The 24,621-nt window shown below is 35.7% G+C and overlaps 1 protein-coding gene across 1 annotated transcript; it reads left to right on the top strand.

Annotated features, from left to right (window-relative positions):
* The first annotated feature begins 11,443 nt into the window (after window positions 1-11,443).
* Window positions 11,444-15,827, top strand: Btg4 (BTG anti-proliferation factor 4). The gene is made up of 4 exons (XM_005334251.3): window positions 11,444-11,643; window positions 12,384-12,518; window positions 13,088-13,286; window positions 14,995-15,827. The coding sequence occupies exons 1-4, from the start codon at window positions 11,471-11,473 to the stop codon at window positions 15,178-15,180; spliced, it is 693 nt and encodes a 230-aa protein (XP_005334308.3). The 5' UTR covers window positions 11,444-11,470; the 3' UTR covers window positions 15,181-15,827.
* Window positions 15,828-24,621: the final 8,794 nt, after the last annotated feature.

The raw sequence follows: 24,621 nt of genomic DNA, 5'->3' as shown, positions 1-24,621 counted from the left end.
CATGATTTAATCTAAGTAAGAATGCTTGTGGTGTTTAAAATGCCCAAACAGAAGATTGCATTTGTTTTAGACAGCACCAGGAAGGCACCTTTCAGGGGAGTTGTTTACTGTTTTAATTTCTATGCTTTTGGTGATCAAGGAGATGGGGAAGGAACTCTAAGGAGTGGAGGTGGAGTTGGTGATTAAGAAGAAACTAAGAAGAATATTGAAAACAAACACCTTCTACGTTAGCTTTGGCAAGTTTATATTGGTTTTTATTTACCACTCCTAGATAAAAGACCAGAGTGATAGGAATTGGGAGTTACGAAAGGTGGAGACAGCCTAGCCCTCCCTTCAACAAATGCAAACACACAATCTGAACATTTTGCTGTCTTCCAAAGCTTTTGAAGGATGTTGTTAAGGAAGAAAGAAATGAAGAATGAGACTGATTAGAAATTATTGGATTTTAGCAGTTTCCTTTTAAACCTGTGTTTAAATTCATGTTTTTTCTTAGGAAATATAAAACCATGTTTTGGTTTTTATAAAGATTATCAATGTCAAATTACCTTATTAACATTGATGATATACTTAGGAACTGAGTTGAGATTTTGAAACAAGACCAAATTGAAGGCAATTTGGTGCCTTTGAAGAACTGAAAATCAATGAATCTGTTTCATTCAAGCTAAAATAAACTGCCGGCAGTTTTTGTAATTCCATATTTTTGATTCTATTTCCTTATACTCTCAGTTGTAAGAGTACACTAGATTCTTAATTAGCTTCTTATTTATATTTATTGATTAAATGCTTTTGTTTTCAGTATGAGAGTGCTAATTTAGCTTTTAGGTAAGTAAATCAGAAGCAATCTAACAGAATGGGCTTCATAATTTAAGTTGCTGGAGCAAACATCTTGTGTATTTACTATCTTTATAGAACATAGTTTCCAGGGATTTATGGTCTAGTTGGAGAGATGTACAATTTGTATATATAGATAATTAAGATGGTTAAATTATGTTAATCATATTAACACAACATATGATATTAATATATAAATTAATATTCACATAATTTGTACCATTAATATAATGTTTATTTATATGCTATAGTTATGTCACATATAAATATATTATATATCAAGATGGTCAGATGAATAAGTGCTTCAGGAATACTGAATACTAATGTAAGCTTTATTATTGCCAGTATTTAGGAAAAAGAATATGCAAACTTGTAAAGGTTGGAACAGAGAGAAGGCTTCATGGAAAGGTGGGACTGAACTGAGATTAGAAGGGAAAGTAGACATAGGTGAAGAGGGAAAGTTCTTGGCAGCAGGAGCAGTTTGTGAAGGAAAAACACAAGCAAATTCATGGAGATGGTAATGCATATGGGCAGTGCGGCAGCAATGAATGGGTCTCCATTGGGAAATGAGATAGAGAGGCAGGTGAGTAGATCATAGAGGACTCTATTAGTATAGTGAGTTTCACTTTCTTTCTTCTGACCCAAGAGCCCCTGATGTGTATTGTGTGTTCCTTCCTCATCTGGAGATTAAAAGAGAATTGATTAGAAGAGGGAGAGACAGAGAAGATGGAAAGTCCATTTAGTAAATTATTTTAATAAATCTAGGTATGAAGTGATGTAGGAAATATGGATAAGTGGAAGACACTTTATGAAGGAAAATTTATAGGATTTGGTGACTGGTTTAAAGTGAAGAAAGAACGAGATTAACTTCCAGCTTTTGAGAACAAGTAGAGGGGGTCAAGAGGAGAAAATATAGTGAGAGGATAACTGTGATGAGTTTCAGTCTAGGCATGTCTGGCATTAGGTACTGGAAGAACTTTGTGGTGAAATCAGATATATGAAACTGAAATTCTGGAAAGACACAAGAACTGAAAAGAGAGATTTAGCAGTTTTCTGAAGCTGTGATAGTTAGCCATGAGGATGAAGGTACCAAGGAAGGTTCGTTGACTTTCTTCATTGACCCTCCATCATCTGCTGTGGTTCACCTACAATGGACAGAGTAGATGATTGATAATCATGCATTATTCTCAATTGGTGGAAAGAAGAGGGCTCAGGAGCAACTTCAAGAGGGTCCTTCTACTCAGGGGCTGGCAGGAGGAAGTATATTTTGAGAAGAGTTAGACCAAAGAGAGAAGCAAAAGAATAGAGTCTCATAAAAGCCACACTGTTTTAGACAAGGTCAGATATGCATATGAAGTCTAGGGAAATGGCTGCTTGGGTACCATCACATCATGAGGTTTGGTCAATGGAACTAGCCACAGGCAGCAGATGATTAGATTTGCTCTATAAGAATGTTTGTTTACAGCTTGATTCATTGAGTCTGTGAAGGATCAATGATCTCTAGGCTATAAATAGATTAACTTCCCTGGTAACTGTTTGGCCTCTGTCACCTCTCCAAAAAACTCGGGTGGATTTTCCAGCTTTGTAAAAGTAATTTCAGTGCAGCTCGTTAGTAGTCTTACGCAATGGTTTGAAGAAAGTTTTTTCTTCGTAAGAGCTCTAGAGTGTTTTCTTGAACTCTATGAAGCCCAAAGAAGGAATCTAACTATCTTGTGAAATTTATTTATTTATAATAGTGATAATACTTTATGCCCTTCTCTTTAACATCCCTCCCTATGTCCCCCTAATTCTTGTTTTTATTTCTACTATCCTTCTTTGGCACCTATGCTTTCTTTTCTAATGGAACTTCCCTATAGTATTTTTAAATTACATAACCCATAACTCATTCATTATCATCATTTTCCTTACACCCATGGAATATTATCTCAAAGATTTAATCATGCCTACATTTAGTAGAGTTCATATTGTCCTTTCCCTTCTTAGTTCATCTGTTACCTGTTTATCTACCTCTTGGATAGAAAACTTCCAGAAAACTTTAGCTCATGCTCATCCTCTTCTTTAATCACTTTTGAACTTAGTATGTTCACTCTACAATTTTAGCTGCCACTAGTAAAAATATTCTCTTATATTCTAATTGTATTTTGAATGCATCACTTAAATATAAGTATGGAGTGCTGATATATAGATACAAATATTTACTTTATTTGTGAGTGTGGTGTATATAGGTATTTTTCTTACACTCTGAATTATTTGTAGTGAGTTATCTTGGTTTCTAACTTGAAAATTTGTTTGAATAGCTATTCTAACTTCCTTTAAACATAGCTTGAACATAATGGGACTAAATTTATGTGGGGGTTATAGAATCAATTCATTTATTGTATAAAATGGTGCTACTTATTGCTATTTTTTTTTTAAAAAAACACACTTTCCCTGACAGAAGTAGAGTGTTGCCAAAACATCTTCAGACCCCTACCCCCACCCTTAGCAATGACATGCATTTGCAAATGGATAAGTCATCCTAGAAATATAACTTGTAGTTTATGGAAGGCATGCTGAAGAAATCAAATAGGCTAAGAATAAGACTGGCTATTAAGTCCAGAAAATATGGTCAATTTAGATTATAGCTCAAATTAATTTGCCTGTTTTAAACTGTTATAACCATACATATTTTCATCTTACAGATGAAGCTGAAGCTTAGCTAAAAACCAAGAAGATAGTAGAACAAGATTTTCACATTTTACTTTTTTTTAATTGATTAACCTTAGCCATTAGGTTTTTATTACTCCATTTAAAAAAAAAAGAAATGCAGTTATGGAACCTGTTACTTTTACAAGGTAATTTTCATGCTTTGTACCATTTGATTTTGTTACAGGTATAATAAGAAGTTAAAATACATCTTCGACGTTTTCCTTCTTTCCATTCATCCTCATTTAAAGTGGTTAGAGGCCTCATTTTCCCTGTTTTCTGTGGTGCCTTAGCCAGCTTAATCAGTGTCTTCATGTGAACCTCTACAGGCAGAACACAATCCTTTTGTTCTACTACGGTTAACTCATCTGACAGTTTCAAAAAGAAATCTTTGGCCAAGCATGGTAGTGTACACTGTATCAGCTACTCAGGAGGCTGAGGCAGGAGTATGGCAAGTTGGAGGTCAGCTTAGGCAACTTAGCAAAATCCTGTCTCAAAATTTAAAAAAAGAGCTGGGGATATAGCTCAGTGAGTGGTAGAATGTCCTGGGTTTACTTCCCAGTACTGGAAAAAAAAATCCTGGAATGATACTGTTTTAAGCAAAGGAATAAATGTCATATAATGGAAAATTTAGACATTACACAGGAACAGTGAAAGTTTTTTTTATTTTTTATTTTTGGTCATTCAAATTTTGATATTGGCTTAGACTGACCCAAGTTGAGTCTTTTGCTAAATTCTAATATCCTTTCAATGGACATTACTACCTGGGTGTTTAATTGCCATCGAAAATTCAGGGTTCTTCAATCTTAAATAATTGTCACTCATTTTATATTGGCTCTTCCACTAAACTCATCAATTATTTCAAACTTAAGATTATTCTCTTGGTTACTAATGCTTGAAGTAATTTTTGAGTATGTGTGTGTGTGTCAATCTGCATTTCATTGCTGTAACCAAAATACCTGACACAAACAACTTAAAGAAGGAAAGCTTTTTGGGCTGGGGCTATAGCTCAGTGGCAGAGTACCTTCCTTGAACATATGAGGTACTGGGTTTGATCCTTAGCACCACATAAAAATAAATAAATAAAGATGTTGTGTCCACCTGCAACTAATATATATATATATATATATATATATATATATGTTAAAAAAAAGAAAAAGGAAAGTTTTGGCTCACAATTTCAGAGCTTTCAATCCATGGCTGGCAAGTCTTCATTACTTTTGGCTTAAGATGAGGCAGATCAACATGTAAGAAGGGTATGGCAGAGTAAAGCTGTTCACCTCCTGGCAGTCAGGAAGTACAGAGTGAGAGAGGGGCTGGGGAAGATATAGTTCCCAAGGACTCTCTCCTTTCAATTAGGCTCTACCTCCTACAGTTTCCTCCACCTCTCAATAGTCTATTTGCATTATTAATCCATCAAATGGATTCATTCACTGATGAAGTCAGAGCCCTCTTGATAACAATCATTTCTTCAAATTCCCCATCTGAACATTGCTGCATTGGGGACCAAACTTTCAATGTATGAGCCCCTGGGGAGACATTTCAGATCAAAACCAAACACTATCTCATTTCTCAAACTCTGCATTTGAGATATATATATATATATATATATATATATATATATATATATATATATATATATCTGATTTCCTTCTCTAAATTATAAGCCTCTTGAAAGGAAAAGTTGAGTTTTATTTTTGTTTTTCTCCCCAACACACAGCAGTGTGTACTGTGTAGTAGGTGGTCAATAAACAGTCACTGAATAAATATTAATTAAAACAGAAGGGGTTGTTGTCATTAATGTAGAGGAAGTGATTTAAATCAGGCAATTGAAGTCATCATAAACCAGTAACTGAAGAAAGTATTGCATTATGTTTAGTTTCTATTTGATTGTTCTTTCCTGAAATCTAAGTACATTGTTATTCTACTGTTCTATTCATGACTTCCAAGGCCTGCTTGGGCCTGTTGCAGAATATAATGTTGAAAGAGGGTTCAAAACCTCATCAACTAATGTGCTTCACTAACTCAAAGTGCTTTGGAACAGTATGTCAGCTGGGAGGTGAAGTAATGAAAGAATTTTTAAATACCTGGCCCATTTTAATAATGTGAATACAAACACAACCATTTCAAAAGGAACATTTTGTGTATTTGCTATTATATATGCTGCCTTTAGTTCAGAAGCAGATTTTATTTCAGTAATGTGCAGGGAGTTGTCTTGATTTTTAGTTATGTCACTTTTAACAAAAATTTCAAGTATTTTGCAAAATTTACCCTAGTAAATGGCTAGAAAAGTTGAGAATACATGATATAAATTTGTCATAATAATCTCTGCTAAGTTTAAGGCATTATTAAGTAATCAAATGTGTAAAATAAATTAAAAATCCTTTACAGCTGGAAGATATCTGTCAATGATTTTTTAACCTTTGCTGCACATTATAAGCTATTGGACACCTCTTTAAAACACTTGAAGTCCCAGTTGCACTCCATACCATTCAATCCAAATGTCAAGGAATAAGAAGCAGGTTTCAGAATTTTTAAAAGATCTTCGGGTGATTCCAAAGTGTAGTAGTTTGTCATTCCCTGACATTGAGTAGGGAAATGAGAAGTATATCATGAACAGCTGGAATTAATAAGATACTGGGGGTAGAGGTGGGGCAGAAGATCATTAAGGTCCCAGGCTTACTTTCATTTTCATATGTTGTGTGTACATAGCAGACATTTAAATACTTACTGAATGAATTGAATTAAATTTTATTAAATCTTAAATTGTCATTCTTAGGTATTAAGGTGCTCAGCTAGCCATCTCAATAGTCCTTTTACTTACAATTTGTAACTCTTAAGTATCAAAGATATGACAATTGCCAGGGCAGGTTCTAACATCCATATTCTGTTTCAGTCCACACTGTTGGAAGTTTTAGCAATCATACTACTCGGTATGTTAGGATATATTATGGTCCATATTCTACCATTACTGGTCATGAGGTGTTTATTTCAGTCAGCAAGTGAGTAATCTAGCTCTAGAACCTGATTTTAGAGTATGCTCTCTTAAAACACTCTTGGTACCAATTGTCTTAGGCTGGGTTCCTTAAAACAGACTTGGAGATGCGAGTTGCATGTGGAAGGTATATTCCTTGGGAGAGTGAGGAAGTGGGAAGATAGGACTGGGCAGAATGAGAGGCCATCACTGACTAAGTTGCATTGGAAACCTTGGCCTATCTTGTGGGAAGCTGTCAAGATGGGATAGCCCATCACTGACTAAGTTGCATTGGAGGCCCTGGCCTATCTTGTGGGAAGCTGTCAAGATGGGATAGCCCTTCAGAGATATTGCAAATTAAGCCAAGGGAAGGTTTTTATATCCCAAAGTGGCCTGCCAATGACTGTAGATGTCTTGAAGGTAGGGATAACTTTAGGTGAGGCAGTTCCTGAGGCCAGCAGTTCCTGAATGCAACTATGAACTGTCAGCACTTGATCTTTCTAATAGTTGGGGGATGATTGCATTGTTCCTGAAGGAGGACCATGACACCAGCTATGGTGTTCACATTGACTTACTTTGGCTATTGGGAGCTCTTCAAGTTGGCTGTTGTGTCTTTTGACATGACTCATTTTTTTTTTTTTTATATCTACCAAAAAGACATTCCAGATTCCTCTCATATATCACCTGAACTAGAATTGGATTTGGGCATTTCTCAAAAAAAAAAAAAAATTTTTTTTTTTTTTTTAAAGTGGGGAATGTTATGTAGAGACCACAAAATGAAGTTTGCTTATTGCTCAATTCTAGGTCTGTTCAGTGGACAGACTAAAATAACTATTTTTTGAAAGCAAAATCACAAGTTCAAATTAATATTGCCATTTCAAATTTAACACTATAGGGTTTTACTTAATTTCTTTGATTTTGTACTATTATCTCTTTTTCTTATATAATAATCTTATTTCATTAAGATCATTAAATATTTGATTTACTCTATCCTACTTGTTTCTATATATTCATATGATCACTTTAATAGTACTACTAATATTAACATCAATAATTAGTCTACTAAAAGACTTTAAAAATAAATCCTTGAAGCTCTGTCTTTAGAATATATTCCAAAGTATTCTAGAGTAACTTGAAAAAAAAATTTTTTTTGTGTGTGTGTAGGTTGTCAACAGATATGTTTTTCATCTTGTTAGATTATAAGCATAGTAGATCCTAAAGATCAGCACATTTGATTTTCCATTTACTTTGAATTTCTAAGTAAACTTTATTTTACCACTGTTTTTCATGTTATATATTGCAGTAGACATCTTATTCTGCCCTTTTTTTCTGAAGAGCTCAAAGCAAAATTGAGACAGTAGATTTAGATAAAACAAAGATATAGTAAAATTAATTAATTTGTCCATGACCATAGGAGAAGGGAAGATGTAACTATAACTTAGGCTTTTAAACTTCATTTTATTGAAACTAGTTTATAAACAGATAAGTTTCAGGGTTCAGACCACAAATATTACCTGAGTCTGAAATTTATGAACTCCATGAGTGCTATCTTTATGTATGTCATTGTGGTTTATACTATACTAGTACAAGAATTTTGAATTATAATAATTTTATGAAACCAAAGAAGCTCAAATTTTTACTCTTGGATGTTAGGATCTGAAGCTTATTGATGATAAATTTTAGATTCATATATTATTATTATAAATATCAGGTTCATATACTATAAATTTTGACCTGTTTGTGGTTAAGAACTACATATGTTTTTCAAGTTTACTATTTTTAAAAACATTTAATTTGTTTTAGTAACTTTTTAAAAATAAGGCATGGTTGAATTTGGTATTACTTGGAATAACAGTTCCCAAAGAACAAGGCATGTCAGGTTAAAGTGCCTTTTCCTTTTATGATAAGGTTACTCTCCTGATAGATTAAAAGAATACTGCATGCAGATTTCCAATTGACTACTTTTCCATTGAGTGGAAAGAACACCAATCTAAAGTGCGATTTCCTAGAATTTTGTCAAAACGCTTGATCTTTAATCCTATTCAACTTCCTTATTCATTGCTTGTTGGAGGTCTCAAGTGGTCTTTTTATCAAATGTACAGATGACAGGAAGCCAGAAAAATAATTTACTGGATGATGAAATCAGGGTCACAAATAATCTGGACTCACTGTAGCAAGAATTTAAATTTAACACAATGGGCTGGAATGTATCTCAGTGGCAGTGTACTCTGGCCCTGGGATTGATCCCCAGTGCCATAACAATAGATAAATAAGCACAAAGAATTATGATAGGTATAATTGTATATGTAGTTGTTTTATACTCCATTTATACCACATAGCATTAAAAGTATCCTAATAAAATAAGTCTAAAATCCTTTACTTATGTGTGTTAATAAGAAGGGCTACCATATCTTGAGCACTTGCTTTATACCAGGCACTCTGTTAAGTGCTTTATGTAAATTTTATAATTTAATCTTGACAAGAATCCTGTAAAACAATAGTAGTAGTGGTACTAGCAATATTTTTTTAAAAGAGATGTGATCAACTTAACTTTTTTCTTAGTGCATTATATATATACATAATAGTGGAATTCATTGTTACATATTTGTACATGCACATAATATAGCATTATAATTTGGCCAATTTCATTCCACAGAAGGAACAGTAATAATATTTAACATTTACAGAGTACTTACTGAGTACCCAGTACTCTTCTAGACATTTCACATGATTCTTATAACAATCCTATAAAGTAAGTACTGTTATAGACTTTATATACATGAAGAAATTGAGAGACAGAGAGGTTAAATAATTTGCTAAGGTAACACATTAAATGGAGCCAGGATCCAAAGTCAGCAGTGTAGTTCCAAATTCTTCCTAGGCACATTTCTTCTCCATTTTTCCAGATGTAGATTTTGTAGATTAGAGAGGTTGAGAAACTTACTTTAAGTTTCTAGTAAGCTGGAGGACTAGGATTTGATCCACAATGTTGATTTTATAACTACCCTGCTGTATTCTCTCTTTTCCTGCAGCTTTAAGACCAGATGCTTTTATTGTTGATTGTAATCTTGATAACAAGCTTATGAGGTTGCTGTGGTACCTCCTGTTCGCAGACAGGAAACTGAAAGTTACAGATTCAGCAAGATGCCCCCAAATCACACAGCTAGTGAGTTGTAAAGTTGCAGTTCGCATCCAGGTCTGTCTGACTCCAAAGGCCATGTTCTTAAATATCATACTGAGCAGGAAGGGAAAGATGTGACAAAACGACAGCATGAGAAATACGACTTGCAAGTTCAGTGGGAGGTCGTGGGTGAGGCCACTGCCAACAAGGGGAACGCCACCTGAGGCTGCCTCCTAGAAGACAGCATTCAGAGCAAGCGAGGCCACAGTCCCACGCTAGACTTTACTGGTGGAACACACCTGGAGCTTTGTACACAAGTCTGGGACCCACACTTTAAAAAGAGCATTACTGACACACCTGAAGCTCCTCTGGATGTGAGTCTTCAGCACAGTGAGTGGTGTAATATGTCTACAGAAGAACAATTAACAAGATGGGAATTTAGTGTCTAAATATAACATAAAAGAGAAGACCCAGGGGGTTGAGTAGCTAATTTTTGAAACATCATCTTGTGTTGGAGAATTAGGTACAGTCTTTCTAGTGTCAGAGGGAAAAACTAGGCTGCACATGTAGAAAATCAAAGAGGTGAATTTGGTTCCACATAGGAAGGAAGGCTTTTGTGAGACAGTGAATTAATTTTCTCTAGTAAAGAAACTGAATGATCATTTATTGTGGGTGATAAATATCTACGATATTAGGTGTGATGATTCTTAAATTTTAGTGGGTATAAGTATCATCTGGGAGAACTTGCCAACTACTGATTAGCATGCCTTACCTTTAGAAGATTGCTTCAGCAGATCTGGGTTAAGGTACAAGAGCTTGCATTTTTAGCATGCAATCCAGAAGGTACAATCAGGTGGTCACTGACTTTCCCTTTGAAAACTAGTGAAATTAAACTCAGATCTCTTCCACTTATTCTATAAATAAACATTTTAATTAAAAAGTATGTAGTCAGTATAACAACTATTCAAAGAAAGTTTAAGTTTTGTTAAAGATCCAAGATGAAATTTACTATGTTGACAGAATTAGAGATGAAATTACTGAACTGTAGGATATTAGGATATGGAAGAAGAAGGTGTCATTCTTGCTCATTGTCATATGTTAGTAGCAAGATAAATAGAAGATAGAAATCCTGCTTGAAAATTTTTAAACACCTTAATTGAAGAATCCACTCTTTATCTGCCAAAGAGCAATCTACTGGAGTCCTGAAAAAAAGCTATGTGCTTATCCTAAGGTACAGCACCTGTGTAAGGACACTCACCAATCAGCCTTTAAGGCCCAGGCTTATATAAACTGCAGCCCAGCACTCACAAAACAGGTGTGAGTGAGAGCTGGCAGCAAAAAGTATATAGCATAGTTGGTCTTTAAACTCTGGTCTAATTTTGTGGGGACTAAAGATATTTTTCTGGCAAGTATATGATTGATAATCTTAAAGTGTGCAACTTTGTAAGCCATGTTTTCAGCCTACTATCTGCTAAAATGTTTTGCCCTTTGTAAATGTGTTTTTAAAAAGTGGTGCTTGATGTAAGTTACTGTCCCATATTAGGGTCTTTTTTACTTAAGTTGCAAAATTACATTTTGTAAGTATTTTAAGCTCTTAAAGTTCTTTCCTTTGAAAACTTTAAAAATGAGCAAGTTGAGGAGTTGGTATTCGTGGTTATTTTGTTGATTGATAGTGTTGATGTGCTTATTTAGTTCACTAAGGATTTCTTTCTAGCAAATGATTTCTGTTTTACTATATTTAAACTATATAATATTCCCAAATGGCAATTATATATCAATAATTAAGTCCTCATTTCTATGTAATTTCTTCTTGCTTCCTTTTAGTGGTTTCAGGTCTCCTCATAGATTGTTTTTAAATCATGAGAGATGAAATTGCAGTAGCAGTTTTCTTTGTCACAAGATTGGTGAAGGAACATGAAAAACTGAGTAAACAGCAAATAGAAAAATTTGCAGAAAAGCTGATGATAATCTTGTTTGAAACATACAGAGGTCACTGGCACCCTGGTTGCCCTTCTAAAGGGCAAGCCTTCAGGTGAGAGAACTCGTATGTGGCATGGCAAAGGCAAGTAATGGGCAACATAGACCATCTCTAGGAAAAAGCAGGAATTTTGTTGTTTGTCTAACACATTCAAAAGTGTTATGGGGGTGCTGGGTTTGTGGCTCAGTGGTGGAGCACTTGCCTAGCATGTGTGAGGCACTGGGTTTGATTCTCAGCACCACATATAAATAAATAAAATAAAAGTCCATTGACAACTAAAAATAAAGTGTTATGGGCTCAAATTCAATTGTTTGAATGTGGGTTTGAAAGCCATAGGAACATGACAGTGGAATTGAAAACTACAGACCTACATGTGTGGTGGATTGGACAATTAGTTTTTGTTTTTGTTTTTGTTTCAATTTTGTTTTTGAGACCAGGTCTCACTGTGTTTCCCTAGGCTGGTGTGGAACTCCTAGGCTCAAGCTATCCTTCCACCTCAACCTCTTGAGTAGCTGGGACCAAGGGTGCATGATGCCTGGTTTTTAACTTGTTTTTCTCATGAAAGATACACAGCAAGTGTTTGGTGACCTAATCACATGATTTAGCGATACAACACACATTCTGAATCATTGCATCAAAAGTTGATGTTTTATTCCTACTTGTAAGAATGGCGGGTGGAGGGGAGTGGGGTGAGTGGAGCTGTGTGTGCTGGAGGATGCCCACAACATAATTTTGCTGCTGAAGTACCTGTCATCGCGTCCTCACTTCCTTTCCCTTTCCTTTTGACCCCTAAGGTGTATCAGGATAAACAATCAGAATAAAGACCCCATTCTAGAAAGGGCTTGTGCTGAGAGTAATGTGAATTTTTCTCACCTGGGACTTCCAAAGGAGCTGACCCTATGGGTAGATCCCTTTGAAGTGTGCTGTAGGTGAGTAATCTGAGTTTGTGTGCTGTGACCACTGGAAGCCTTAGGTTATTTGGTCAGCTCTGTACACCCTTGTGAAAGACAGTGCTCCAGAGCCTCAGCCAGGACATTGTTTGGCTATGATTATAGATGCAAACTTCTGATAGATGGCACAGATTTTCACTAGGAGTGGACAGAGAAGGTTGGCCAGAAATTTTGCAAAATACTTGCAATGTGACGTCAATGGCTGCACCCTATTGCAAACTATAGATTTAACTTCTAAGTATTATATACAATATCGGGAAGAAAGGGGAATTATCTACCACTGGAGGCAATTTAGTCCATTAGTTGAACTAAAAGAAATTGGTCTTAGTCTTTTCCTAAGCAATTAACCAAATAGCTCTTACGGGATGTCCTCACTAATTACTACAGTGTGGTAGCTGAAGGTCATAATGTCCTTTGATTTGTATTTTTAGACCCATCCCCTTTTAAAATAACCCTTTCAAAATGTTAACATGTTGTCTTCAAACAGGATTAGAGATAAAATTTGTGGGAAGTTGAATCCTTAATGAATAATTTATTTTCCTGTTTAGGTATGGTGAGAAAAACCATCCATTTATAATTGCTTCTTTTAAGGGCAGATGGGAGGAATGGGAACTGTCCCAACAAATCAGTTATGCTGTTAATAAAGCCACATTAGACTACTCCTCTGGCACTTCTTCTGATGAAGAAAGTTGTAGCAAGGAACCCCGGATCATTCCTAAAGTCAGCAATCCGAAGAGTATCTATCAGGTCAAGTTCTTCTGTGTACTTTTTTCTATTCTATTTCTAGAGAGGCTGTGTTCACTTTCAAAAAGAAACAAAATGTGGAAAGAATGAAACTATACAGTTAAAAACAAAACAAAACAAAAACCCTAAAATGTTAATAATATGGCAACATTTTTCTGGTCCCACGCCTCTATATATAACCTCTACTTGATTGAATTCTTAGGATCTGTGATCTTGTCCTCCTGTCTCTTCATATATTATTTAAAGACACACAGGTTTCCTTCCACTTAAATTCCCTCAGTAAATATTAAGGACTTGTTTTTGGAGGGATCAATAAAAAATAATCTCATTTATAGAAAGTTTGGAATATTCAGTAAAGAGTAAATTCTTGCCACTAGGGAAGGAAGGGATGGGAATTAGAAGCAGTTTAAAATAATTTTTTTTCTCTAAACCACAATTCATGGAAAGATATACATATTCATATAAGAAATAAGTTTCATGAAACAATACTTATTTTTTCTAGCAGCTCTGCCCCATATGTGAACTTAACTGATTTCAAGCACCTAATTTAATTTCATGACCCAGTTTGAAAAAGACTCATCTAGACTTTCTAACACTTTGTATTTTATGTTTGTATCTTAATTATGTTTCAAAATATTAAATGGATTTAATACTTTAACATTCAATTATTCAATTGTAATTTGCTATTATCAGCAAACATTCTAGATTATTTCCACATTGCTGCTTTATAAAACTGCTAACTTGTATGGTGATGTCTAAATTTTATTTCATGAGATTTGATTCCCAAATATCAAATTATGAGGTCACTGGGTGTAGACGTTTTACAGGTTTGTAAAATGCACAAAAGCCCTTCTAGAAAGTTGTATTTCTGTAGTCTCACTAGCTCCATGTGAAAGCATCTGCTTTACCAATTTTTCCCCCTAAAATTTCCTATTCTCACTTAAAAGATACTTTGATTAAAAAATGGTATCTATAATAGTACTTGTGAAGTTAAATATTTGGAAAATCTCCATAAACCCAAATGTTTCAGGTACTTACTGTCTTCTGAATTTTCCCCTCGCCTAATGTAGCATTATAGACCCTTTATGGCCAGTCAGAAGTATTTTATATTATTAGCAAATATTTTTCCCCTAGTCTTCTAAACTTTATATGTATAGTTTACATATAGTTCTCTCTATATAACAATTTAAAGCTAAATTATAAAATATTTACCCTTGATTTTATTTTTAGGCTTAGAAAAATTTCTTCCATCTAAGGATCAGATCTGTAGTCAGTCGATTCTTTTCTTTTATAGATATTTTCAAAGCATGTTCTGAAAAATATCCGTGTAAGTCATCTGAAATATTTACAAGGGGTCCTCCTGAGTCTTGGCCCCAGAGATCATGATCAGGCAGTTTTGGGTCGGAATGGCAGGGGTCAAGTTAGAATGGGGTGAGGGAGAATCCAAGAATATTGAAGATTTGAATAATGTGTTTAATCCAACTGAAAAAAAATTAAAGAATTAGTTTTCATAAAAAGTATAAGGTGATACTTAAATTTAATGTATGTGAAATGCTGCCAAATTTTCTATAGATGATTATCTAATTTTATTTCAATTCATTTGTAATCTTTTTGCTTTTGAGATATTTCACTTCTGAGTTGTGGGTTCATGTTTAGTCCTCAGAGCTACCTATTAGTTTAGCAATCTTTGTATTTTCTTTCTTTTTTCCAGGTCGAAAACTTAAGACAGCCCTTTCAATCTTGGTTCCACATCCCCCGCAAAAAGAATGTGATGGATGGGCGCATAGGCCTCCCAGGGAATGTTCATCATGTCTTGCATAAGAATTTTAAGTGTTATAGGCAGCCTGCTGCTTTGCACCGGGTGGACAGGTACCACTGGATCAACACAAAACATTAACATGGTGGCCAGACTTGTGTTGGGAGAGAGATCAGAGGAGAGGCTTCATTTTCTCTAAAAAGAAAGCAAGTTGAAGGGTGAGAGGCCCATGCAATAGAAAAAAAACCAACCACATTAGGGACTGGATTGTGTGATGGTGAATTCTCACACACAGATCCCAACTCTGTTCTTAGCTGTGATTTTTAAAAAAATACATTGGACTTTATTAAAATTAAATACTTCTGTTCTGCAAAAGGCAATGAAAAAAACAAGCCATGGACTAAGAGAAAATATTTGCAAATCACATTTTGACCAAGATTTATATCCAGAAAAAATTTAAAAAATTCTCAAGATTCAATGAGAAAATAACCAAATAACAAAATGGCCCCAAATTCTGAACCCTTCACCTAAGAGATATAAAAATGGTAATAAAGGAGATGAAAATTAGGCAGATAAAAATTAAAACTACACTGAGAATTGTAACATGTACCATACTGTTTCAGGATATTGATATGTGTGTATATAAGGGCAGGAAGTGTATGGAAAATTTCTGTATTTTCTCTTAGTTATACTTTTAATTCTTAGTTTTATATGAAGTTTTATGTAAAACCAGTAAATATATTTAATATGGTGTGAAATGAAGCTATTGACCTGGATAAGAGTCAACGAATTATGACAATTGACAGTTTAAATAAATGTACTGTTTTTAATACCTTCCTAAAATTTGCTTTGTTGTGAGGAAGTTTTAAAAGTTTGTGTTTCTTCCCTAGCTGTTTTAAAAATTCCATTTTTAGTCTTTGATTTTAGGGAGAGTGATCCTGATAATACAGTATTCTGTCTTCAAGTTTATTGCGTGTAGTATCAGTTTTACTTCATAAGTCCAGTAACAGCTTGTTTGAAAATTATTCTTTAAGTTGCAACATTTCCGTGTGTGTGTGTGTGTGTGTGTGTGTGTGTGTGTGTGTGTGTGTGTGTGTATGTAAGAATTTGGCTCATTTCTAAGACTTGTTTGAGACTTAATCATGACTTATTCTAAAGTGATACATACTCAATATAAAGAAATCAACCTAAGCAGGAAAACATACCATTGTGAGAATAAAAATCTACCATTGAACTAGAAATGCTCATTCTTAAGTATTTGTGACCATCTTTCCAGTTTTCCTCTGTATATACACAGATGTAAGAATAGATACAAATATTTCAATAGGAGAATGATACTAGAGGAGCTAATGTTTCTTGCTTTTATCATTCTATGAAGTAGGAAAGTGTATTAGAGACTGAATGATACTCTTAGCACAGAGAAATAATGGTAAAAATCTGAAGCTGTTTGTTCTTCTCATACAATGTGGATGGTGAAATGAAGGGTTAACTATAGAAGAGTTACTATATATAAATTATAGTATGTACTTGGTTATGACAGAGAAGGGATTATTTTTCAGTACTGGGGAATGAACCCAGGACTGCACGCATGCTAGGCCAAGGCTCTGCCATTAAGCTTTGTCCCTAGTCCAGAATGAATGACACTTCTTTCCTGTAATTTTTTATTTGTTCTAAATAGTTCTATGTGACAGTAGAATGCATTTTGACACATTCATAAATGGAGTGTAACTTTTCATTCTTCTGGTTGTACATGATGTAGTTACACAAGTCGTGTAATCATATATGCACATAGGGTAATAATGTCTGATTCATTCTACCCTCCTTCCTACCCCCATACCCCTCTCCTTTCTCTTCACTTTCCTCTGTCTTATCAAAGTACCTTTATTCTTCTTTAGCCCCTCACCCCCATTGTGAATTAGCATCCACATATCAGAAAATATTTGGCATTTGTTTTTTTGGGATTGGCTAATTTCATTTAGCATTATCTTCTCTAATGCCATCCATCCAAAATGCCACGATTTTATTCTCTTTTATTGCTGAGTAATATTCCATTGTATATATATACCACATTTTCTTTACCCATTCATCTGTTGAAGGGCACCTAGGTTGGTTCCATAGTTTAGCTATTGTGAATTGAGCTTCTATAAACATTGATGTGGCTGTGTCACTGTAGTATGCTGATTTTAAGTCCTTTGGGTACAAACCAAGGAGTGGGATATCTGTGTCAAATGGTGGTTCCATTCCAAGTTTTCTGAGGAATCTCTATACAGCTTCGAATAATGGTTGCATCAATTTGTAGGCCTACCAGCAATGTATGAGTGTACCTTCCCCCCACATTCTTGCCAGTATTTATTGTTGCTTATATTCTTGATAATTGCCGTTCTGACTGGTGTGAGATAAAAGCTCAGTGTAGTTTTGATTTGCAGAATGAATGATACTTTTTGAGAATTTTTATACAGAATGTTTTATTTAACAAAGTGTCTCCTGACATTTGCAAGATTGGTTTTTAAAGACTTATTGAGTTAAGAGGACAAGTATGGGGCCAAGTAATATAATTCCTGTACCCTGTGCCTGTGATGGACATTGCTAATGAATTATAATATCTTTATTTGGACATGGAGATTGCTGCAAAATTCTTACAGTACAGTACTAGAAATGGCCAATATAACTGTCAAAGATGGTACTCAAGAAGGAGTACATTCTATCACTGCTCTAAGATTTTTGCTCAAAGGGAGCTGCCCATGAACTTTGGACCCCCTGTGTAATTTCTTCAGACTCCCAGGAGGCTTTGAAACAAATATATAGGGGGAAAACATAATATATAGATATTTCTGCTGTGGTTAAAAGTAGTCAATATACATGAAAAGTCCACAAATGAATAAATGCTACACCTATTAGTGTATCAGTATAATAACCAAACTAGATCTTCCAAGTATATTTTGAAATTTTCAATAATCAATGGGTTTCACTTTTAAAATTTTTGAGATAATTGGAGATTATATGCAGTCATAGGAAATAATGTAGAGATCCTATGTACTCCTTTACCCTGTTTCCCCTAGTGATAATAGTTTGTGAAACTATAGTACAGTATGACAACAGATACTAACACTGATTCAGTCAAGATGTGTGATATTTTCTTCACCAGAGGATCCCGCTTGTTGCTCTTTTATAGTTACACTCACTTCGTTTCCACTCTTTATCCCTTTCTTAACCCACTGGCAACCACTAATCTTTCCTCCATTTGGAGATTTTTTGTAATCTTAAGAGTGTTGTCAGAGGGATCACACTGTAGGTAACTTGGAACAAGGGACAGAAGGGAGATTCTATTCATTGCAAGGAAATCCTCACATATCAGTGAGCCACAAATGCTTAGAACCCAGGAAACTTCAACTGATCACCCTTAGCCAGTCCAGTCTCCATCAGGAACTGGCATATGTTTTTGTTCTGGCCACCCTTACCTTATCCATACTCTTGGATGCTCAAGCACAATACCATTGCAGGCAAATTTCTTAAACACCTTCACGAGTTTTTAATCACTAATCATAAGCAATCCCTTGGACAGTAGTATGGGTCATCTTGTTTCTCTGTGGAATTTTTTAAAAAAAATATTTTAATTATACATGGACACAATATCTTTATTTTTATGTGGTGCTGAGGATCAAACCCAGTGCCTCACATGTACGAGGCAAGTGCTCTGCCACCGAGTCACAACCCCAGCCCTCTGTTGAGTTCTTATATGGCTATGATCCTCAGTGCCAGAAGGAAGCAGTTCATCATTCTCACTTGTATCCTCAAAGGGGTCAAAAGAGTGGAGGTTCTGGATAGTAGACATAAGGATAAGATTTCTTTTCCTTGGTGCAAACAGCCTGCAGAAAGGGGGCTGTGGGAGCCGGCTGTGAGGTAGGAGACCAAGGGTTTTGGAGGGGGAGGCTGCTGAGTCCTTGGGGGCAGCTCAAGTGACTGTGTCTTTAAATTGGGGCATTTGATCCATTTACTATCAAAGTCATTACTGATAAGTAAAAGAATACTTCTGCTGTTCTGTTTTAATTCTTCTGGTTGTTTTACAGATCCTTTGTTTACTTCCTCTCCTTTTGTTCATCTCTTGAGGGGATAGTTTTCTGTGTTGATAATATTCCATTCTCTCTCTCTTGGGTATCTGCTCTACTGTTGGGTTTTATAGTTCCCTGTGTTTTCATGATGGTAGGTGCCACCCTTTGTCTTTTAATTTAGGACTCTCAAACATTTCTTGTGGACCCTCTGGAGGCTATACATTTGCACTAGTTTTGGCTTTTGCTTGTCACTGACCTTTATTTATTTCTGAAAGATAGCTTTGTTAGGTGTACTTGGCTGGCATTCCTCCCACCCCCTGCCCCAGGACTTTGAATGGCCCATTCCATTCTCTCCCAGCCTCTTTGCTTTCTGCCAAGAAGTTTAATGGGGACTACCTTACAAATGGCTTGATAATTTTCTCTTCAGCATTTTCTCTTGTACTATTGACAGTTTGATTATAATATGCTCAGAGTGAATCTTTTTTGATTGAATCTATTAGGGGTCCTTTCGGCTTCCTGGACCTGGGTGCTTATGTTTTCCCCTAGATTTGGAAAGTTTTCAGTGATTTTCTCATAGGTTTTTTTTTTTATATACCTTTTCCTTTCTCTTCTGGAATACCCATAATGTAAATGCTGTCTTGTTTAATGGTGTCTCATAAGCCTTGAAGACTTTCTTCATAAAAATTAAAAACAATCATCTGATGGGGTTATTTCAAAAGACTTCTCTTTAAGCTCAGAGTTTTTTTTTTCTGCCTGATTGATTGTGCTAGTGAGGCTCTCGACTATGTTTTAAATTTCATTTATTGCATTTAACTCTGGATTCTCTGTTATGAACTCTGTTTCTTTGTAGAATGTCTTGTTCATATCATGAATTGCCTTCCTAATTCTGTTAAATTGTATTCTCTTGTATATCATTGTTTCCTTAAAATGATGTTTTTGAATTATTTGCTAGGCATTAGTTGATTTCTTTTATTAAATTCTAATTAGTTATACATGACAGTAGAATGCATTTTGACACATCATGCATAAGTGAAGTATAACTTCTCATTCTTCTGATTGTACATGATGTAGAATCACACCTGTCTTGTAATCATATATGTACATAGGATAATGATGTCCAATTCATTCTATTATCCTTCCTAGTACCTCTATTCTATTCCGTAGCCTTCTCCGTTTATTGTGAATTAGCACCCATATGACAGAGAAAGCATTTGACTTTTGGTTCTTTGGGATTGGCTTATTTCACTTAGCATAATATTCTCTAGCCCCATCCATTTACCTGCAAATGCTATAATTTCATTCTTCTTTAGGGCCGAGTAATATTCCATTGTGTGTATATACAACATTTTCTTATCAATTCATCTGTTGAAAGGCACCTAGGTTGGTTCTATAGCTTAGCTATTGTGAATTGGGCTGCTTTAAACACTGATGTGGCTGTGTCACTGTAGTATACTGATTTTAAGTCCTTTGGGTATAAACCAAGGAGTGGGATAGCTGGGTCAAATGGTGGTTCCATTCTAAGTTTTCTGAGGAATCTCTCTACTGCTTTCGATAATGGTTGCACCAATTTGAATTCTCACCAACAATGTATGAGTGTTAGTTGATTTTCTTTGTGCCTTATTACTAGAGAGTTGTTGTGTTCCTTTGGAGCTGTCACATTACATTTTATTTTTTTTACCCTCCTTCCCTCCCTCCCTCCCTCCTTCCCTTCCTCCCTTTCTTCCTTCCTTTCTTGAAATTGAACCCAGGGGTGCTCAACCACTGAGCCACATCCTCGGCCCTTTTTACTTTTTGTTTTGAGACAGGGTTTTGCTAAGTTGCTTAGGGCTTTGCTAAGTTGCTGAGGCTGACTTTGAACTTGTGATCCTCCTGCATCAGCCTCCCAAGTTTCTAGGATTACAGGACTGTGCCACCCACCACCCTGGCTCATGTTTCTTGTGTTGTTGTTTTTTGTTTTTTTTTTTTGTGAACCAGGTGGGCCACTTACTTCTACCAACTTCACAGGGTGGCTTTAATAGTAAGACTTTCTGCTGGTGATGTGTGCTAGGGTGTAGGTTGGCTATTCTGCAGTGACTTTGGTTCCATGTGGGTTTTTTGGTGTACTATTCATGCAGCTGCATCAACTGTTATAAATATTGGCAATATCTATGGTGTCTAAGTGGCCAAGGTGCAGGGGTTGTGGGATTGCACCACTACCTGGAATACAGGGCATGTTTACCAGCAGCTCTGGGCATGGCACACTCCTGGCTGTAATTGTGGGTGCCTGTTAGTTCCTAGGAGTCAAGTGAGGGTAAGGTCACCATGTGGGCCCAGGTGGGTGTGGAGTGTCTAAAAGCTGGTAACACAAGGTTTATTATCCTTAAATTTACATAGCCTATCTTGTTGTTCTTCAGAACTGAGGACATCAAAATAAGAGTAAGGTATTTTCACAGATATTCAGCTGCTGACTTTTACAACAGCCTGTTCCAGATCCCCTGAAGTGGCACCTAAAAATCTCCAGCTATTTCCCTAAACCTGCAGTCACCTTGGATTCCAGGAACAGCAGTGCCTGGCTGATCATCCCCCGCAACTTAAGTGGAAGCAATTTCCCTACAACAAGAGCTGAGGTTATCCCCTTAAACAGGAACAATCATCTCAGGGAAACTGAATTGTCCCCTTAAGTGATAGTGATGTCTTTGAAGCCACCTGGCAAAACCAGAAATGAGATAATGATCAATCAGAACTTAGCCCACCTCAGCAACCTGACTAAAGGCTTGTCTCTTTTTCCCTTTGGGGAGCAGCCTGTTTTCTGTGCAGTCTCAGCTGGCCTTGAAGTAAAACCTCACAATTAAAGCATTGCCTGTGTGTTTGTACTCTGCTCTGGTTTCATTTCTATTGCCACTGGGTCATTAGTCCTGTTCTCACTTTCCTGTTCCATTCCGCAGTGAGTGGAATCTTTCTCTAAGCTGCATTGCCTGATGTTGGGGGTGGGTTGGTGGAGGCAGCCTACTAGTTGCCTAGAAAATGCAGCTCCAAAGGCTCAGTTTTCTGGTACTGATCTGGGGGCGATGGCTACAGAACTGTGGAAGGCCAGAGTTTCCAAGTCCAAAGCCTGGACTTCATTCCCTCTACCTCCCCAAAGTAGGAGAGGGGTTTCTCCATACTGCTTGGAGTTGGGGAAGGGTGATTCAGACAGCTCTTTCCTGCCTTCTTCAAGCATTATTATGGTCTCTCATCTGGTTTCCCCAGCTCTGGTAAAGGAAGATTGGAATACAAATAATTATTCAAATGGGAGACAACTGATGGAGGATCATACACAGCCACCATGATGCTCTGCTTTGTGATATCTCATTGTGGCTTTAAATTGCATGTCCCTGATGGCTATTGATGTTAAACATCCTTTCATGTGCTTATTTGCCATCTGTATATCCTCTTTCATGAAATAGCTCTGCATCTTTTCTGGTCATTTTATAATTGGATTGTTTTTCCATCGAGTTTTCCAAGTTTTTCTAGATAGTTGGTCTTTTGTTGGATGCATGACTTCAAAATATTGTATTTTGTAGCTTTTCTTTTTTATTGTCTTAATACAGTCTTTACAGATCAGAAGTTTTAATTTTGGTGAAATCTCAGTTTTCCTTTTATGTGATTTGGTGTTAGGTTTAAGATCTCTTTACCTAAGGCCTAGATTCTGGGGACTTTGTTTTCCCCTAAGGTTTTATGTTTTAAATTTAAGTCTATGATCCACTGTGAGTTAATTTTTATTTTTATTTTTGTATAAGGTATGGAATTAGGTTGAAGTTTTGAAGTATCTTTTTTTTTTTTTTTGTCTGTGAATACTTTCTTGCTCCAGGACCATATGTTGCAAAGACCATCTTTCCTCCATTGAATGGTTTTTCAAAATTTAGCTGGGCATATATGTGTGGGTCTATTTCTGTGTTCTCAATTCCATCAATATGTATCTCTATTCTTTTGCAATACCAGTCTTGATTACTGTAAATATATATAAACTTAAAAATTGAACAGATTGATTCATCCTACTTTGTTCTTGGTGGAGAAAAATTATTTTTATCTAATCTAGTTTCTTTGGCTTTCCATATAAATTTTGGATGATCTTGTCTGTACATATGCAAAACCCTTGCTGTAAGTTTGAAAGGAATTGTATTGAACCTATATATCAATTTGGGAGAATTGACATTTCTGTTTTGTTGAGTCTTGTAATCCATGAACAAAATGTCTCTCCAATTTTTTTAGGTCTTGAATTTCTTTCATCAGTGTTTTGTATATGATTTTTAAAAACATACATGTCCTAAATACATCATTTATATATACTCCTAAGAACTTCATTTTTTGAATCAATTAAAAATGGTATTTTAAAATCTACATGTTCACTGGTAATATATGAAAGTTCAATTGATTTTTTTTGTGTGTGGGGTGCGGGGGTGGGGACCAGGAATTGAACTCAGGGGCACACAACCATTGAGCCACATCCCCAGTCCTATTTTGTATTTTAGTAGAGAGAGGGTCTTACTGAGTTGCTTAGTGCTTCACTTTTGCTGAGGCTGGCTTTGAACTTGTGATCTTCCTGCCTCTGCCTTCTGAGCCACTGGGATTATAGGTGTGCATCACTGTGCCTGGCTACAATTGATTTTTGTATGTTTTTGTCCTGCAACTTTGTTGAATTCCCTTTTACATAATTAAGAACATTTTTTTTGTGTAGATTCCCTGGCATTTTCTAGTAGATCATTACATCATCTGCATTTGGGAACAGTTTTAAATTTTTTTCCTTTTCAATATGGATTTTTATTTCCTCATCTTCCTTCTTGAACTGGCTGGAACTTCCATCTCTGTGTAAACAGTGCTGAGAACAGGCGTTCTTGCTTTGTTCCTTATCTCAGGGAAAGCAGTCAGTCTTTCACCATGTAGTAGATATCATTTTTATAGATGTTCTTTTATCAAGTTGAAAGAACTCTATTCCTTTTTTATAAAAGTTTGAGGGTTTTAATCATGAATGGGTGTTGAATTTTGGCAAATGCTTCTTCTGTAGACATTGATATGATCATGTGATTATTTTTTTTTCTTATGATACATTGATCTTGGAACATTGAGCCAGCTTTGCATCCATGAAATAAACCCCATTGATCATGGTGTATAATTCTTTTTAAAAAATTTGTTTTAATTAGTTATACATGACAGCAGAATGAATTTTGATTCATTGTATACAAATGGAGTGCAACTTTTCATTTTTCTGGTTGTACATCATGTAGAGTCACACATGCAATTATACATGTAGCTAGGGTAATCATGTCTGTCTCATTCCACCATCTTCCCTATCCCCATACCCACCCCTCCTGCTCCCGCGGGACCATTATGGATCAGCATCCACTTATTGGAGAAAACATTTGGTTTTTGGTTTGGGGGGATTGGCTTACTTTGCTTAGCATGGTATTTTCTAGCTCCATCCATTTACCTGCAAATGTCATGATTTTATTCTCTTTTAATGCTGAGTAACATTCCATTGTATCTATATATCACAGTTTCTTTATCCATTCATCTT

This window comes from Ictidomys tridecemlineatus, chromosome 4, assembly GCF_052094955.1.
Source record: "Ictidomys tridecemlineatus isolate mIctTri1 chromosome 4, mIctTri1.hap1, whole genome shotgun sequence".
Taxonomy (NCBI): Eukaryota; Metazoa; Chordata; class Mammalia; order Rodentia; family Sciuridae; genus Ictidomys; species Ictidomys tridecemlineatus.
The sequence above is the reverse complement of the archived record's forward strand: the minus strand, read 5'-3'. Positions and strand labels throughout refer to the sequence as shown.

What these genes read in the sequence shown, in the direction of transcription:
- Btg4 (XM_005334251.3), top strand. Translation starts at nt 11,471, where the DNA reads ATGAGAGATGAAATTGCAGTAGCAGTTTTCTTTGTCACAAGATTGGTG. An exon ending in CCCTTTGAAGTGTGCTGTAG is followed by an intron (nt 12,519 to 13,087) that starts GTGAGTAATCTG and finishes TTTCCTGTTTAG; the next exon opens with GTATGGTGAGAAAAACCATC. An exon ending in ATCCGAAGAGTATCTATCAG is followed by an intron (nt 13,287 to 14,994) that starts GTCAAGTTCTTC and finishes TCTTTTTTCCAG; the next exon opens with GTCGAAAACTTAAGACAGCC.